Source organism: Octodon degus, unplaced genomic scaffold (genome assembly GCF_000260255.1).
Source record: "Octodon degus isolate 3935 unplaced genomic scaffold, OctDeg1.0 scaffold00056, whole genome shotgun sequence".
NCBI lineage: Eukaryota > Metazoa > Chordata > Mammalia > Rodentia > Octodontidae > Octodon > Octodon degus.
Window position 1 is genome coordinate 11,477,904 of NW_004524632.1, and position 12,873 is coordinate 11,490,776.

Below are 12,873 nucleotides of genomic sequence, written 5' to 3' on the forward strand. Positions count from 1 at the left end.
GGCTTCCTCCCAGGCGGGCGCCTGGCAGAGCGCCTCCTCCCCCGCTTTCGCTTCCGCGGCTGCTGTTTCGTTCTTCGCCACTCGAGGGGGGTGCCCCCGGACCCTCTTCTGTCTTTCTGGAGGCCAGGCCCAGGAACCCTTGGAGCCTCCACCGCGGCCTCGAGGCGTGGGGCGTGATCCTCGGGCTAATCTAATCCCACCTTTGCGCCCGCCATCCTCCCGTTCGCCCGCGGCTCCGCAGTCCCTGCCGGCCGCAGTCCCCGAGCTCCTGGCTGTGGCGGCGGCGAGGAGCAAGACCCCAGTCCAGAGCCAAGGTGAGGCTGCCTCTTCAGCCACAAAGATCTGTGTGTGCGCGCCGGGCGTAGTGGCACACGCCTGTAATCTCAGCATTCCAGAGGCTGAGGCAGGAGGTTGCAGCGAGTTGAGGCCTGCCTGGGGTGCATATGCATTCAAGGCAGTCCAAACCTCAGTAACGAGATCGTCTCAAAGCCCCTAAAGTCTGCGTGTGAATCGATTTACACGCATCCCAAGTGGTCATCCCACCACTTCCTAGAGGGCCGTGTCCCCGGCCAGCCCTATCCAATTTCCTCCCGCAGAAAGGGAGGACGGCTGGGGCGGGCGGGGCCCCCTATGGGTCACTTAGGGAAGGCCCTTCAAGTGCGCTGACTTCCGCTTTTTTTCAGTTTTTAGGCCCGTACTGAGAGTGGCGCTGCCTTCAGACTTCCCACTTCGGAGTCCCGAGCGAACGCTCACGCCCATCTGCATGGACGGGCACGGCCCCTAGATTGTGGTCAGCTCCCGGCCCAGGGAGCACTCAGAACCCGGCGCCGCCGCCGGCCCGCAGTGCGTCCGGGCCTCACCTGCACTGGGTTCTTTTCTCACTAGCGAGGAGAAGCGATGAGCACCCCGGAGGTTGGCGAGCGCACATGGCTCCTGTTCCCCCGCCCGAAGCAGTCGACCAGCTCCTGTGTGCCTGGCCGCGGGGCCTCTGGTGGCAGCCATGTGACTTGTCCTACCTGCCGGGGCAGGGGGAGGATCCCCCAAGGTGAGTGGCCGCGCCCTGGTCCCGCAGGAAGGCCGGGTCGGCTCCCGGCCGCCTGCCCTTCGGCCCCAGGCGGGCGGAGGTGCGGCTGGCCGGCTCCTTGCAGACTCCCTGCCCACAGCACAACCTGCCCCCCACCCCCCGCCGCGGGCTCTAGCCGCTCTGCTCCCCGACCATCCAGCACTCGGGGTCCAAGGTCACAAGTCACCTTTCTGAAGACGCTGGGTGTCTCTGATTTGCTAGTGCATTTCGCAGGCTCCACACCTGTGCTGGGGATTCCCCTCCCGCGGTAGCTCAGAGCTGAGCTGCCCATGGGGTTCAGAGGCGGCGCCCCCTGCCGGCATGGGTGTGAAGGTCACCTGTATCCTCCCTCCGCGCCCTCTCACAGTGTTCTGCTCCACAGAGCTGGAGAAGCAGCTGGTGGCCCTCATCCCCTTTGGGGACCAGAGGCTGAAGCCCAGGCGCACGTAAGCATCAGTGCCCCAGTCTGTGGGCGTCACGCTTGGGGATGGTGTCACCTTTGTCTCTAGTGTTGAAGCCCCCTACCTCCCCCATGGGTTGGAATCGGAGCTCATTGGACTCAAACATAGGAGCTGCTTGTTTCCAAGGACTTTCCTGCTTTATGGTTACGAAGTGTTGGGGCTGGGGTGTAGCCGTGCACAGCATTGGCTTGGGGTGCGTGAGGCCGTGGGTTTGATCCCCAGCATCAGTAAAAAAAGAAGAGCCAGGTGTGGCAGTGCACACTTGTGACTGCAGCTCCTCAGAAGGCTGAGTCAGGACAGCAAGGTCTAGGGCAGCCTGGGCAGCTTACTGAGACCCTGCCTCAAAACTAAGAAAGGGCTAAGGGTATGGCTCAGTGCACCCAGGGTTTGGTCCCCACAGCACCCCCCCCCCAAGATCATGGATGTGCTTTGCTGAGTGCCCTCTTCACAGCGGGTGCACAGCAGAAAATGCCTGGGACTGCTGTGGTTCATCCCAGCGGGCACTGTCTGGCTTCGGCTCCTCCTAGCAGGGAGCCAGGGACCCTGGCTGTAGTCTGGGGCTGGAGTGCCTAGTGCACCCCTCCTGGTGGTGGTGCAGCTTAGACCCACCTGTTCTCCACCTGCTAGAGGTATGTCCTAACCTGGGACTGTTCAGAACCTCAGAAGCCGTCCTGGAGCTGTTCCTGGTCTAGATGCAGGTGCCACTAGGTCCTCAGGCTTGGCTTTGGTACCCCAGTCCCGCCTGCCCACACCACAGTGGGGTTCGCCGCTGGCCCTGCCCCTCACATCCAGAGTCCTGCCCCTGAACTCCTATCTGTCCGGAATTGAATGTACGATGGTACCTGCGCCTGAGCATGAGGCTGTGCATGGAGCAGCAGGCATCGAGAGGCCCAGGTGGTCCCTCAGGGCTGGGGTCGGTGGCACAGAGCTGGCCCAGGAGCCAGGCAGCAGCCAGACGCCCATTGTAGGGTGGTGTAGTGGGAGACTGCTGCCCCTCAGCTTTCCCAGGCTCAGGCTTCTCCTGGCTGGCGCTGCCTCCTCAGGAAGCTCTTTGTGTCCCTCGCGGTGCTCATGTGCCTGGTCACCACCTCCTTGATCATCTTCTTCCTGTTACCCCGGGGCATCACTGTGCACCCCGCAGGCCTCAACTCCTCCACGGTGGCCTTCGATAAGGCTGATGTCCTGCTCAATGCCACGGTGGGTATCCTGGCTCTCCCCACCCCCAGCCACACTTCCCAGGGCTGTGCCTCCTGGAGGGTCCTGGGCGCTAAGGGAGAAGCAGGGACCGCATAAGCCATGGGACAGATGGTGTCGGGCTGGGCCTCCTCATGGGGTAAGGGCAGGCCTGGGCCAGATAAATGCCGGCGTAGGGGAGGCCTGCCAGAGATGTGCAGACGAATCAGGACCCCCAGTGTTTGATTTAGAGACTGGATCTCCCCATGCTGCCCAGGCTGGTCTCTCAGTCCTGGGCTCAAGTGATCCTCCTGCCTCAGCCTCCTGGGACTGCAGGCATCATGTGGGCAGCTCAGCATAACTTTTTTTTCTTCAGTACCAGGGCCTTCACCCCCAAACCTTTTTTAATTTTCACACAGGGTCCAGGATGTCACTAAGTGACACAGGCTAGGCTTGAACTTTTGATATTTCTGCCTCAGCCTCCCAGAGTATTGGAACTGTAAGCGTGAGCCACCATGTGCAGCTCAGTGTAACTGTTTGCGTTTTGAGACAGGGTCTCCCTGTGGGGTGCAGGCAGGCCTTGACAGCTCTACATAGCTAGGCTGGGCTCCAGCCCGAGCAGTTTCCCTGCCAGCCTTCTCGCGCCAGGATTGCACGCATCCTTTCACACATGGTGAAGGTTTTGTTTTGTTGCGGTACCAGGCATTGCTTGCCAGGCAAGCACTTATTCTACTGAGCTATCTCCTGAGCCCAACACGGCAGTATTCTAAGGTGGCCCCCTGAGGGGTCCATGTGCCTGAGGCCCCCATGGAGACTTCCACCACCACTGGGCCACTCCCTTCCCAAGGTGGGTCACCGCGCCCGGTCCTTGTCTTCCTCCCAGGGCATCTTGAACATCTCCAACCCCAACTACTGGCCCATCACCGTGAGCCAGCTGACCGTCCAGGTCCTGCACCTGTCCCTCGTGGTGGGCCAGCTCTCCAAAGGCCTCCTGCTGCACGTCGGCCCTCTGACCAGCGAACAGGTGCGCCGTCCCATCCCGGGGAGGCGGTCCGCAGGGTGCGGCGGCGGGAGAGGGGCCGCCGCCGGCTGAGCTCGTGCCCCTCGCCCGGCAGATGTTTTATGCTGTGGCCAGCAGGATTGAAGATGAGAACACGTAGTGAGTACTGCGCCCAAGCTCCTCCCGCCTCAGGTGTGTGGCGGGCTTGCCACGACCAGCCAGCACCACGCTGGGGGTTCGGCGCCTCAGCCTGTGCCGTGGGGCCGGGTGGAAGCAGAAGTTGGCCCAGGCCGGGTGAGCTTCACCATGGGTGACTTTGGGGCTTCACGCCAGGCTGCACAGGCGCAGTGTCCCATTAAGTGACCATGCTGGCCTCAGAAGGACAGAGGCGGGCAGGGTAGGGCTGCACGTGTGACCCCAGAGGCTCTTTGTGACACCCTCTTTCTGTCACAGCAAAATCTGTACCTGGCTGGAAATCAAGGTCCACCACGTGGTGCTCCACATCCAGTAAGTGGCCCCCACACACGGCTTTAGGTTGGAGCTTGGGCGTTTTGAGACAATCTGCCTGGCTAGCCCAGGCCAGCCTGGAACTCTGGGCAATCCTCCTGCCTCAGCCTCGCCTCGGCTGTCCTGTGGCAGGAGGACGGCCCTCACCTCGGCCCTAGTCTCTGGGGTTGTTGGGAGGCATGTGCCGCCTGCTTCCCAGCTGCCCTCGCGCTCTACAGGGGCACGGTGACCTACTCCTACTTGGGCCACGTGGAGGAGCGGGTCTTTGAGAGCTTCGAGTATGCAGACTGCCGGGGCAAGACGGTGCCGCGCCAGCTTGTCCTGGAGACCCGAAGCGCCATGGCACCCACGTGAGGAGGAGGGGACTCGCTTCCTGTGCACTGTCCCGTCCTCCTGTCCTTTCTGGTTCTTTCAGGCCGGCAGGCACCAGGTCCCTAACTTGGAGGCCTCAGGCAGAGGCTGTTTGGCCCCGTCCCCTCCATCCTCTTTGTCCCGTCCGTCTCCTCCAGTCCGCCAGGGCCACTTTCCTTCCTCTCCGAAGGTGGTGGCCATAGTATCCGTCCTTTTAAAACCTGGATCCCGTTCAAGGTCTGTGCTGAGTGATAAGTGACCTGGGGATGTCCTTGTGGACTCTTGGGACCACAGCCACAGATGTGGCCCCTGCAGCTGCTCCACCCTGGCTGCGCAGCGAGGCAGTGGGGGTGGGCCACCACACAGAAGAACCTTGGGGCCCTGGCCTTCTGTCCTCCTTCCCAGCCAGCGACTGTCCCCGGACCCTCGGGGCCACTGTGTGCACCTGATCATCCCCTTCCCGGGCAGGATCCCAGTTAGAGGGAGGAGCTTGGGTCAGCGGCGCAAGGCCAGCCGCAGGGGCCCACGTGCACACAAGCCGGGGCTCAGCCCTGCTCCCAGAGCCCTCCGCAGTGCTTCCTTTGCCAGACCCGGCTCTTGCTGTCCCTCAGCCACACCCTGAGAACCCCAGCCCCCAGGGACCTCTGCCCAGCAGGGATAAGAATCGCTCCTGAAGGCCCCACGACCCACGTCACTCGCGGGTGGTGGGACTGGGGTGACCGCCGGGCCTGTGAGGGGAGGAGGAGTTGAGGCTGGGGGCTGTCAAGTACTCATAGTCACTAAAGCACACCAGCGGCACGTGCAGTGCGGCCACCTGGAGGGAGCCTGCTGTTGGGTAGGCACTGAGGCTGAGAGCCCCCAAGTCCCCCTGAACGAACGGCGCAACCCCAGGCCTTCGTCCTGAGCGCCGTCCCCAGCCCATTGCTAGAGATGAGAGCGTCCCACTAAATCACTAGGTTGCTAGCCTGAACTGGCCCTCCCGCCTCAGCCTCCCGGGGTGCTGCCTGTAACTCCCCTGCTGCTGAGCAGCAGCTTCCAGGTGCATGGTGCTGCCCTCCCTGGTGCCCAGCGCCCCTCGGGAGGCCCCTGTGGTGCCCGGGACCTGGGTGCTGACCGCAGTGACCACAGCCATCCTCAGGATGGGGAAGAGAGGACCCGGGGCTTGGGGGTGCAGCTCAGCCGCACAGCACCTGCCCGGCAAACACAAGGCTCTGAATCTGATTCTCAGAAACAAAATAAAGGGGGGCCTGGCCCTAGCTCAGGCCTTTAAGTGGCTGCTTCCACAAAGCTGTCAGCCTCAGGTTGCTGGAGTTGATCCCCACAACACTCCAGCCAGGCAAGCATGCCCTGAAGGCATTCGGAGCTAAATAAATAAATAACCTGAATCTGCAGCCCTCTCCCCTCCATCTGGGGCTGAGAAACCTTAGAGTAACTGCTGGGTGGAAGGGCTGGGAGCCGGGAAGGTAGAGCCCAGGCTTCAGCGGGGCCCCCAGGTGATGCGCGAGTAGCCCACCTCTCCCTGCTGCAATGTGACACAGCCCCTTCCCACAGAACCTTGGTGGGAAACACAGGCTTGGGGAAAGGGTGACGCCCCGGGGACTGGCAGGACGCCAGATGCTTCAGCTGCTGAGCAGGGCAGTGGCAGCAGCAGGCAGGGCCGACCTGCACCCTCAGCTTAGCCACAAAAGCACAGAGTTGCTGGGCTTAGTGGCACACACCTGTGATCCCAGGACTAGGGAGGCTGAGGCAGGAGGGTCGCAGCAGGTTCGAGACCAGCCTGGGCTATATGGTGAGACTTAGTCTCAAAAAAAGCAGCAGCAGCACGGAATTGCCATCCCTCCCTGGCTCCCCGTCCCCACAGAGCTGCTGAGGCTCGACTCCAGGAGCTGCGCTTTACTGCCGCCAGGGTTCCCAGCACTAGGGCGCATCCCCGGTGCCCACTGGCAGCGGTTGGAGGCATGGCTGCTCATCTGCTCCTGTCAGTAGTCCTTGGGGTCCTGCAGTCGGGGCCTGGGTCACCACTGCTGGATGTAATCAGTTGACTGAGAAAAGGGAGGGACAGAAGCCAGGGTCAGCATCTCCATGCCTACCTTCTGGGCCTGCTGAACCCTCTGAGGTGGGGGACCAGAGAGCAGTGAGACCCTGTCCTGTGCCTTACTCCAAGTCCTGCACACGAGAAGTGCCTGTGAGACACGGAGCCCTAGACCTGGACCTCCCCAGAGCCTGCCTCACCTTAGAGTCTCATCAAGTTACGATCCTAGCTGGGCCTCTGGGAGGCTGAGGCAGGAGGGCCTCAAGTTCAAGCCCAGCCTGGGTAATAATTCAGTGACTCAGTGTGACCCTGCTTCAAAATTTTAAAGAAGGGTAGTGGGGGGGGGGGGCGTAGCTCAGTGCCAAGAACCTGAGTTCAAGCCCCAGTACTGTGAAAAATAGTTACTATGCCACCAGCTGTGGTGGGCCCTTACTCTGTGGGAGGCCAGAGTGGCACAAGTTCAAGGCCACGGGGCCAAGGCAAGGCGCATACCCGGCCACAGCTCCACTCACCGTGAGTCTCCTATACCCAGTCTTTTTGGCAGGGCTAGGCTGGCACGGGTTGGTGAGGCCTGAGGACAGAAACAACACTGGTGGCTGGAGTGCCAGAGAGCACAGGGGGAGCTACTGGGTGGGAGGAGGTGCAGCCCCTGGTGAGGACAGATGAGTCCCATGGCCGATGTCGCCTGCCACCTCTCCCGGGGGCCTTCACAGCCCTTCACCCATGCAGAGGGCACAGGCGGGGCAGGGCGGTGCCACAGGGATACAGGAGCCAGGTCGAGGCAGCGAGCAGGGTGCTGTCCTCACCCCTCCATCCCACACCCCACTGACCAGGTCCGGGCAGGATGGGCGGCCAGGCTTGGGGTCTGCAGTCCACACCAGGGAGCTGTCCGGGCCCAAGGGAGCACTGAGGCAGGGCACCCTGTGCCCCTGGAGGTAGCGGCTGGGCCGGTGGTGGCTGGGGCTGCTCTCTGGGCTCTGGCGGTGGTGGAGGTCTCTGCTCAGGGTGACGGTCCTCCTCCTGTTGGTTTTTCTGCATTTCCTAGCAAGAAGCCCCCACCGCAAGTGTCAACTCAGATTAAAAAACTCCAGGCAGCAGGCACATGATGGGGTGGTGGCCAGGCCTGCTGGGGCTATCTCTGCACCCCAGAGCTCCTGCCAAGGAGCAGCACTTCTGGGGCCCCACATCCCACAATTTATTTTCTTTTTCATTACTCGGAATGAGCCCGGCAGAGCTGAGCCCCTGAGGGAACCCCAGCCCTGCTTCCTTTTTGTTTCAAGAGGCACCTCGCGCAGGTGCCCACGCTGGCCGCCCCCGGCCTCCTCCTGCCTCAGCCTCCTCAACAGCTAAGGTCAGAGGCGCACAGCACAGCGGCAGGGACACCAACAGTAACGTATCTGCCAATTTTATACAGTTTACAGCTGACAAAGTAGGTTCCTGTCCCCAAATTGTGGCAAAGGCACTTCAAGTGTCTTAAATGTGTCAACTGAGTATTGGCTCTTATTTTATATTTAAATATACATAAAAATAAAAGCCCCTCCCTCTTGGCAGCCGCCAGGACGGGCTCCTCGCAGGGAGCTGGCAGCCGCGCGCGGTGAGGGAGGGCTAGCCAGGCCCGTGGGTGTGCGGGGCTGCCCGCTGCCCGCTGCCTGCTGCGTGAGGCCGGGGGTCCCCGCCCCAGCAGGGGGAACAAATAGGTTCAGCCTCTCGGGGAGAACCAGGGGCCAGCCTCCCGGCAGCGCCCCCGCCCCTCCCCCATTCCCCTCCCCCTCCCCCTTGTCCCCTCCCCCCTCCCCCCTTCCCTCCCTGCCGCCGCGCTCCCGCCTGGCTACCTTCTGCACCTGCTGCCGTTCTTGCTTATCCTCCTGCTGCTGTTGCTGGGCCAGCAGCCTCTGCCTCCGGTCCAGAGCCATCTGCCGGCGCCGGGCCTCCCAGTGGTAGGCGCTGCCCATGATGGGGGAGGCCCGGGCGGGGGCGAGGGGCAGCCGGACCCACCCGCCCCACCTCTTGCCCTCCGGGCCAGGCCCTGAAGTCAGCATGGCCACCTCACAATGCAGCCCCGCCAGCTGGCGGAGCGGGACGGGGCCCGCGGCTCCCGGGGCCCTGAGTGGCGGCGGGAGGGGCATCCGGCTCACGCGGAGTCGCAGTGCGCCCCAGCACCTTTCCCTCTGCTCACCGCAGAAGGCGTCGGCAGCGGTACCTGTTTCCCCGCAACTCCTCTTCCTTTTTGCTCGTTTTTGAGCTTTGCTGTCAGACACCGGAGGGATGGGTCCTGGGGGGCCACCCACTGCCTGGGGACCTAGGCAGGCCACCCAGTATAGTCTTCCCTGAGAAGTTGTCGGAAGACTCCAGCTGAGCCTGGGGAGCGCCTGATGCACAGGGCGCCCCGCCGTGGTCTCTGGATCCATCCGACCTTCCCGCTCTGCGGCGGGGCTGGCAGGGTGCTGAGTTCTGCCGGGGCCCATCCTCCCTCGGTAAAAGCCGGGTTAGTGCCCACCACGGTAGTACAAATGTGTCAACACAGTGAGGTGGGAGGCTGAGGAAGGAGGCTCGAAAGTCCAAGGCCAGCTTGCGCAAATTTAGACTATCTCAAAATAAAAATAAAAGGGTCCAGTATGGACTGTATCCTCCTGCCTCAGCCTCCCAGAGCGCAGGAATTAGTCTTGGCCCAGCACACAGGCTCTTCGCAATATCGATTTCTTTATTTAGCTTGTGGAGCTACTCGCCCACAGCTTCCGCGCGCAGAGCCTCTGGCCGCCGGGACGCGCGCGCCCTTGCCCACCCACGCCAGTCATTGCCCGGGTGGGCTCAGAGAGCGGAAGTCAGTCCCCGCGCGGCGGGGCGCCGCGCGCTTGCGCAGCGGGCGCGGTGGGCGGGCGGTTACACCTCTAGGGGCGGGGCTAGGCACGCAGGTAAAAGCGTGTCCTCCCGGGATGCCGCGATCCCGCACGCTCGTGGAATTCCTCGTGGGATTCAGGGAGAAGGAGAAGTCCTCACAGGAGCCGAGGGAGGCGCACAGGGGCGAGGATCGCGACCCGGGCAGGAGGGGATACAGGCGGGCTGGGAACCCTGAGCTGAAAGCGGGTGGTGAGAGCCGAGCGGCGCGGCTGCTCGCTAGGCTTGCTTTGATTAAGCTGTGTTGAGCCGGTTACGTGGTGTTTTTTTCTGTAAATGGTCCGTTAGATGATGGCTGTGGTGGTGGGGTGAGTGTAGTCTGCGTAACAAGCCCCGCTGCGGCGCCCCAAATCTCTTCCCAGGTGTTACGGCCTGGACCTATTCTTTCTCCATCCCTTCCTTCTTACATTTTTTTTTTCTCCCCAGTGTGTTCCTCTTTGTTCATTTTCAGAGTACAAACTGAAACTTGGATAGGCTAAATTAACCAAACCCACCTCTGGCAGGTACACTCAACATGCTGTATAAAGTATAACATTCAACTTATTATTTCTTACTCAAGAGTCTCCTGCAGTCCATTAAGACCCAGCTCCCCTTCCCGGGCTTTGGTGGAGGTCGAGGGGCAGCAGCAGCAGGTCTAAGGCAGCAGGTCTAAGTCGCGGTGGAGGAGTTCGGTCCTTGCAGATTTCATGAGATCGATTTCTGACCACCTTGCTGTGACTGGCACACTCACACAGTCGTGCAGCTCCACATACAGCTTGGGAAGCACATAACCGTCGAAGACGCTCGCTTCAGAAACGTCCCTGATGGCGGTGGCCTCCACTATGTTCCGAATGACAAACTTCTTAAATATTTATTTTTATTTATTACATTTATTTATTGTGTGTGTGTGGCCAGCTCAGCCCACCAGGGGGGCGGGTCTGGCTGGCATGTGGTGCTGGGGATCGAACCGCGGTCCCTGTGCTTTGCCAAGCTTGTTTCAAGTAGGTGCTTTAGACCACTGAGCCATCTCTCCAGCCCGAATGACAAACTTCTTAATGGCCTTATCCCTGGGTACGCACCGGGCGCAGTTCGTGCAGCGACTAGGCTCCACATGACCGCGGCCTTTGTTGGCACGACCGTTGTTCCTTCTTTTTTTCGTCATCTTGGAGAGGAGGACCCAAAAGGCCCTTCTTACATTTCTTAGCCCCTTTCTCATTTGCAAAATGTCTCCCTGTTTCATATCTTTTATTTTGCCCATTCATTTATTTATACTTTGGGTTTATTGTATAAAAGAAACCATGTATATTTAAGTTTTGGTGTTTTTTTTTTTTTTTTTCCAGTACCAGGATTGAACTCAAGACCTTGCACTTGCCAGGCAAGTGCTTATTCTACTGTGCTATCTCTCCACCCCCCCCCCAAGCATTTTGTGTTTGGCTTATTTTACTTAACATTGTGATCTCCAGGCGCATCCATTTTCCACACAGGACTTGCTTATCCTTCTTTAGGGCACAGTAGTACTCCATAATCACTTTAGCCATTCATGTAGGCTATGCCAAGAATGAGCTGCTGTGAGCTGTGCGGTTGTGAGCCGGGGTGTGCGTGGGCACAGCTGGCTGGGATGGCTCGTGGTCAGCTTGAATGGGGGGGCTGTCAAGGGGGACTCCAGAGCTGTAGCTGGAACGCGGGGAGCAGAACCAGGGCAGCACAGAGCCGATGCACGGCTCCAGGGTTGTCAGCGACTTGGGGTTGCCCTGTGGCAGCACCCTGTGGGCACAGGCCACAGGGGGTGAGAATACAGCTGGTCCCCTGCCCACGAGCCTCGCCCGGCCCATGCTCCGAGGTCACTACCTCTTGGCGCTGTCCTCGTGTCCAGCACAGTGACTGGGGTCCGCCCCCCGCACCCACACCATGGCCATGGTGTGGGTCACACTGGCAGAGAGCCCGGGCAGCCGCCCACACAGAACCCTCGCGTCTTGCCGGAGTGTCCTCTCCGTTAATGTTTCCTAGTCCTCGCCGCGCTGTCGTCATGCGGGGGACAGGAACGCGGCACACCTGACCCCAGGGGTGGGCACTGTCTCAAGCAGAGCAGGGACATTGTCCTCGCCCTGTGCCCTGGGAGGGTTCTGCATGCTGCAGGCCACACCAGGACCTGCTTGCAGGAGAGAAGCGTGCTCACCTTCCAGCCCCTTAACCCCTGGCGCTTGACAAGGGCCACCCTTCCCTTCCTCCAGCTCTCTTTCCTTTCCTCCTGTGCCCTGTAACTTACTGGTTATTGATTGGTGTTATCTGTTGTGTAGAGACAGAATCTCACTATGTAGCCCAGGTTGGCCTTGACCTTGCAGCGATCCTCCCACCTCAGCCTTCCCAGTGTGCCACCATGCCTCGCTTTGAGTAATTTCAGTCTGATCTCATGCTCATACAAACCCGAGGGGGAACTTTGCATCCTCAGCCTCAGACTGTGGCGGGGCCTATAGTAAGGAAGAGGGCCAAGGAACCCGGGTATAGTCTAAAGTCGCCCAAACGCCCGGCGGCACCCAGAATCCGGCCGTGCCAGGCTCACCACCAGGGGGCAGCACAAGCTCAGGCTCGCTCTGTCTGGTGGGGGCAGCTGTGGCGCCTCCGACCCATTCAGCGTTAGTTCTGAGAGGCGGGTTTGTCTTTGGTTCAAGAGGGAACAGGAAAAAAAAGAGGGAACAGAGCTAGGATTTGAACTAGACCTGGTAGCCCATGCCTGCAATCCCAGCACTTGAGAGGCTGAGGCAGGAAGATTGAGATGGAGGGCACCCTGGGCTACAAAGTGAGTTTCAAGGCCAGCCTGAACTACATATGAAGACCTGGTCTCACACCGCACCCCCCCCACCCCCCAAAAAATAACCTGGGATTTGAGCCCTGGGCCTGGCTGAGACTTCCCAGCCAGCAGCTGCTTCACCCGTCCTCACCTCCTGTGGCCACCTCGCTCTCCCACCCCTGGCTTGGCCATGAAGCTGGGTGAGAGGACGCGGGGTGGGGACAGGTCCTCTGGCCGCCTTACCCAAGAGCCTGCACTCAGGGAGAAGCTGAGCTGTCTGAACCCTGTCACCTGCTCAGGATGCTGTGTGCCCTGGAGACGTGGCCTTTCCAAGCCTGGGTCCTGGGGGACAGGGCTCACCCCAGCTCTCAGCCCATGATGGAGGCCACGCACGGCCCATGTCAGGGCTCCAGGCTCCACACCACAATGTCCACCTGACATGCCGTCTCACGGTCACCGCAGCAGCTGAGATCTCTGCCTAAGCGTTGGGCACCACGCCGTGGACCCCAGCTCAGGGACAGCACGCTGGGAGCTCAGGGGCCGTGTGATCCACAGCGTCCAGCCAGCCAGCCACACTTCCGAGGGGATGAACCCGCAGTGGAAGCAGGAGGCTCCCCCTGGTCT

At 61.0% G+C, this 12,873-nt stretch overlaps 1 protein-coding gene and 1 long non-coding RNA gene across 5 annotated transcripts; one reads left to right on the forward strand and one right to left on the reverse strand.

Moving 5' to 3' along the window:
• Positions 1-21: 21 nt before the first annotated feature.
• Positions 22-5,746, forward strand: Tmem106a (transmembrane protein 106A). 4 transcript variants are annotated; one of them, XM_023718044.1, is made up of 9 exons: positions 22-314; positions 684-1,045; positions 1,446-1,509; positions 2,568-2,721; positions 3,581-3,721; positions 3,813-3,856; positions 4,151-4,204; positions 4,423-4,554; positions 4,793-5,746. In XM_023718044.1, the coding sequence occupies exons 2-9, from the start codon at positions 898-900 to the stop codon at positions 4,812-4,814; spliced, it is 759 nt and encodes a 252-aa protein (XP_023573812.1). In that variant the 5' UTR covers positions 22-314; positions 684-897; the 3' UTR covers positions 4,815-5,746. The 4 variants fall into 4 exon arrangements, with proteins under 4 accessions (XP_023573812.1, XP_023573813.1, XP_004633982.2 ...); XM_023718045.1 differs by having other exon boundaries at positions 691-1,045; XM_004633925.2 differs by having other exon boundaries at positions 886-1,045.
• Positions 5,747-6,515: 769 nt separating this feature from the next.
• On the reverse strand, positions 6,516-7,483 carry LOC111817354. The gene is made up of 3 exons (XR_002821580.1): positions 7,418-7,483; positions 7,100-7,158; positions 6,516-6,597 (listed from the first exon to the last, which is right to left on the reverse strand). It is a non-coding gene; the product is annotated as an uncharacterized LOC111817354 (long non-coding RNA).
• Positions 7,484-12,873: the final 5,390 nt, after the last annotated feature.

Bases quoted from the DNA above. Each gene is read 5' to 3' on its own strand.
- Tmem106a (XM_023718044.1), top strand. From the start codon at position 898: ATGAGCACCCCGGAGGTTGGCGAGCGCACATGGCTCCTGTTCCCCCGC. The intron at 1,046-1,445 runs GTGAGTGGCCGC...TCTGCTCCACAG, and splicing joins CAGGGGGAGGATCCCCCAAG to AGCTGGAGAAGCAGCTGGTG. The intron at 3,857-4,150 runs GTGAGTACTGCG...TTTCTGTCACAG, and splicing joins ATTGAAGATGAGAACACGTA to CAAAATCTGTACCTGGCTGG.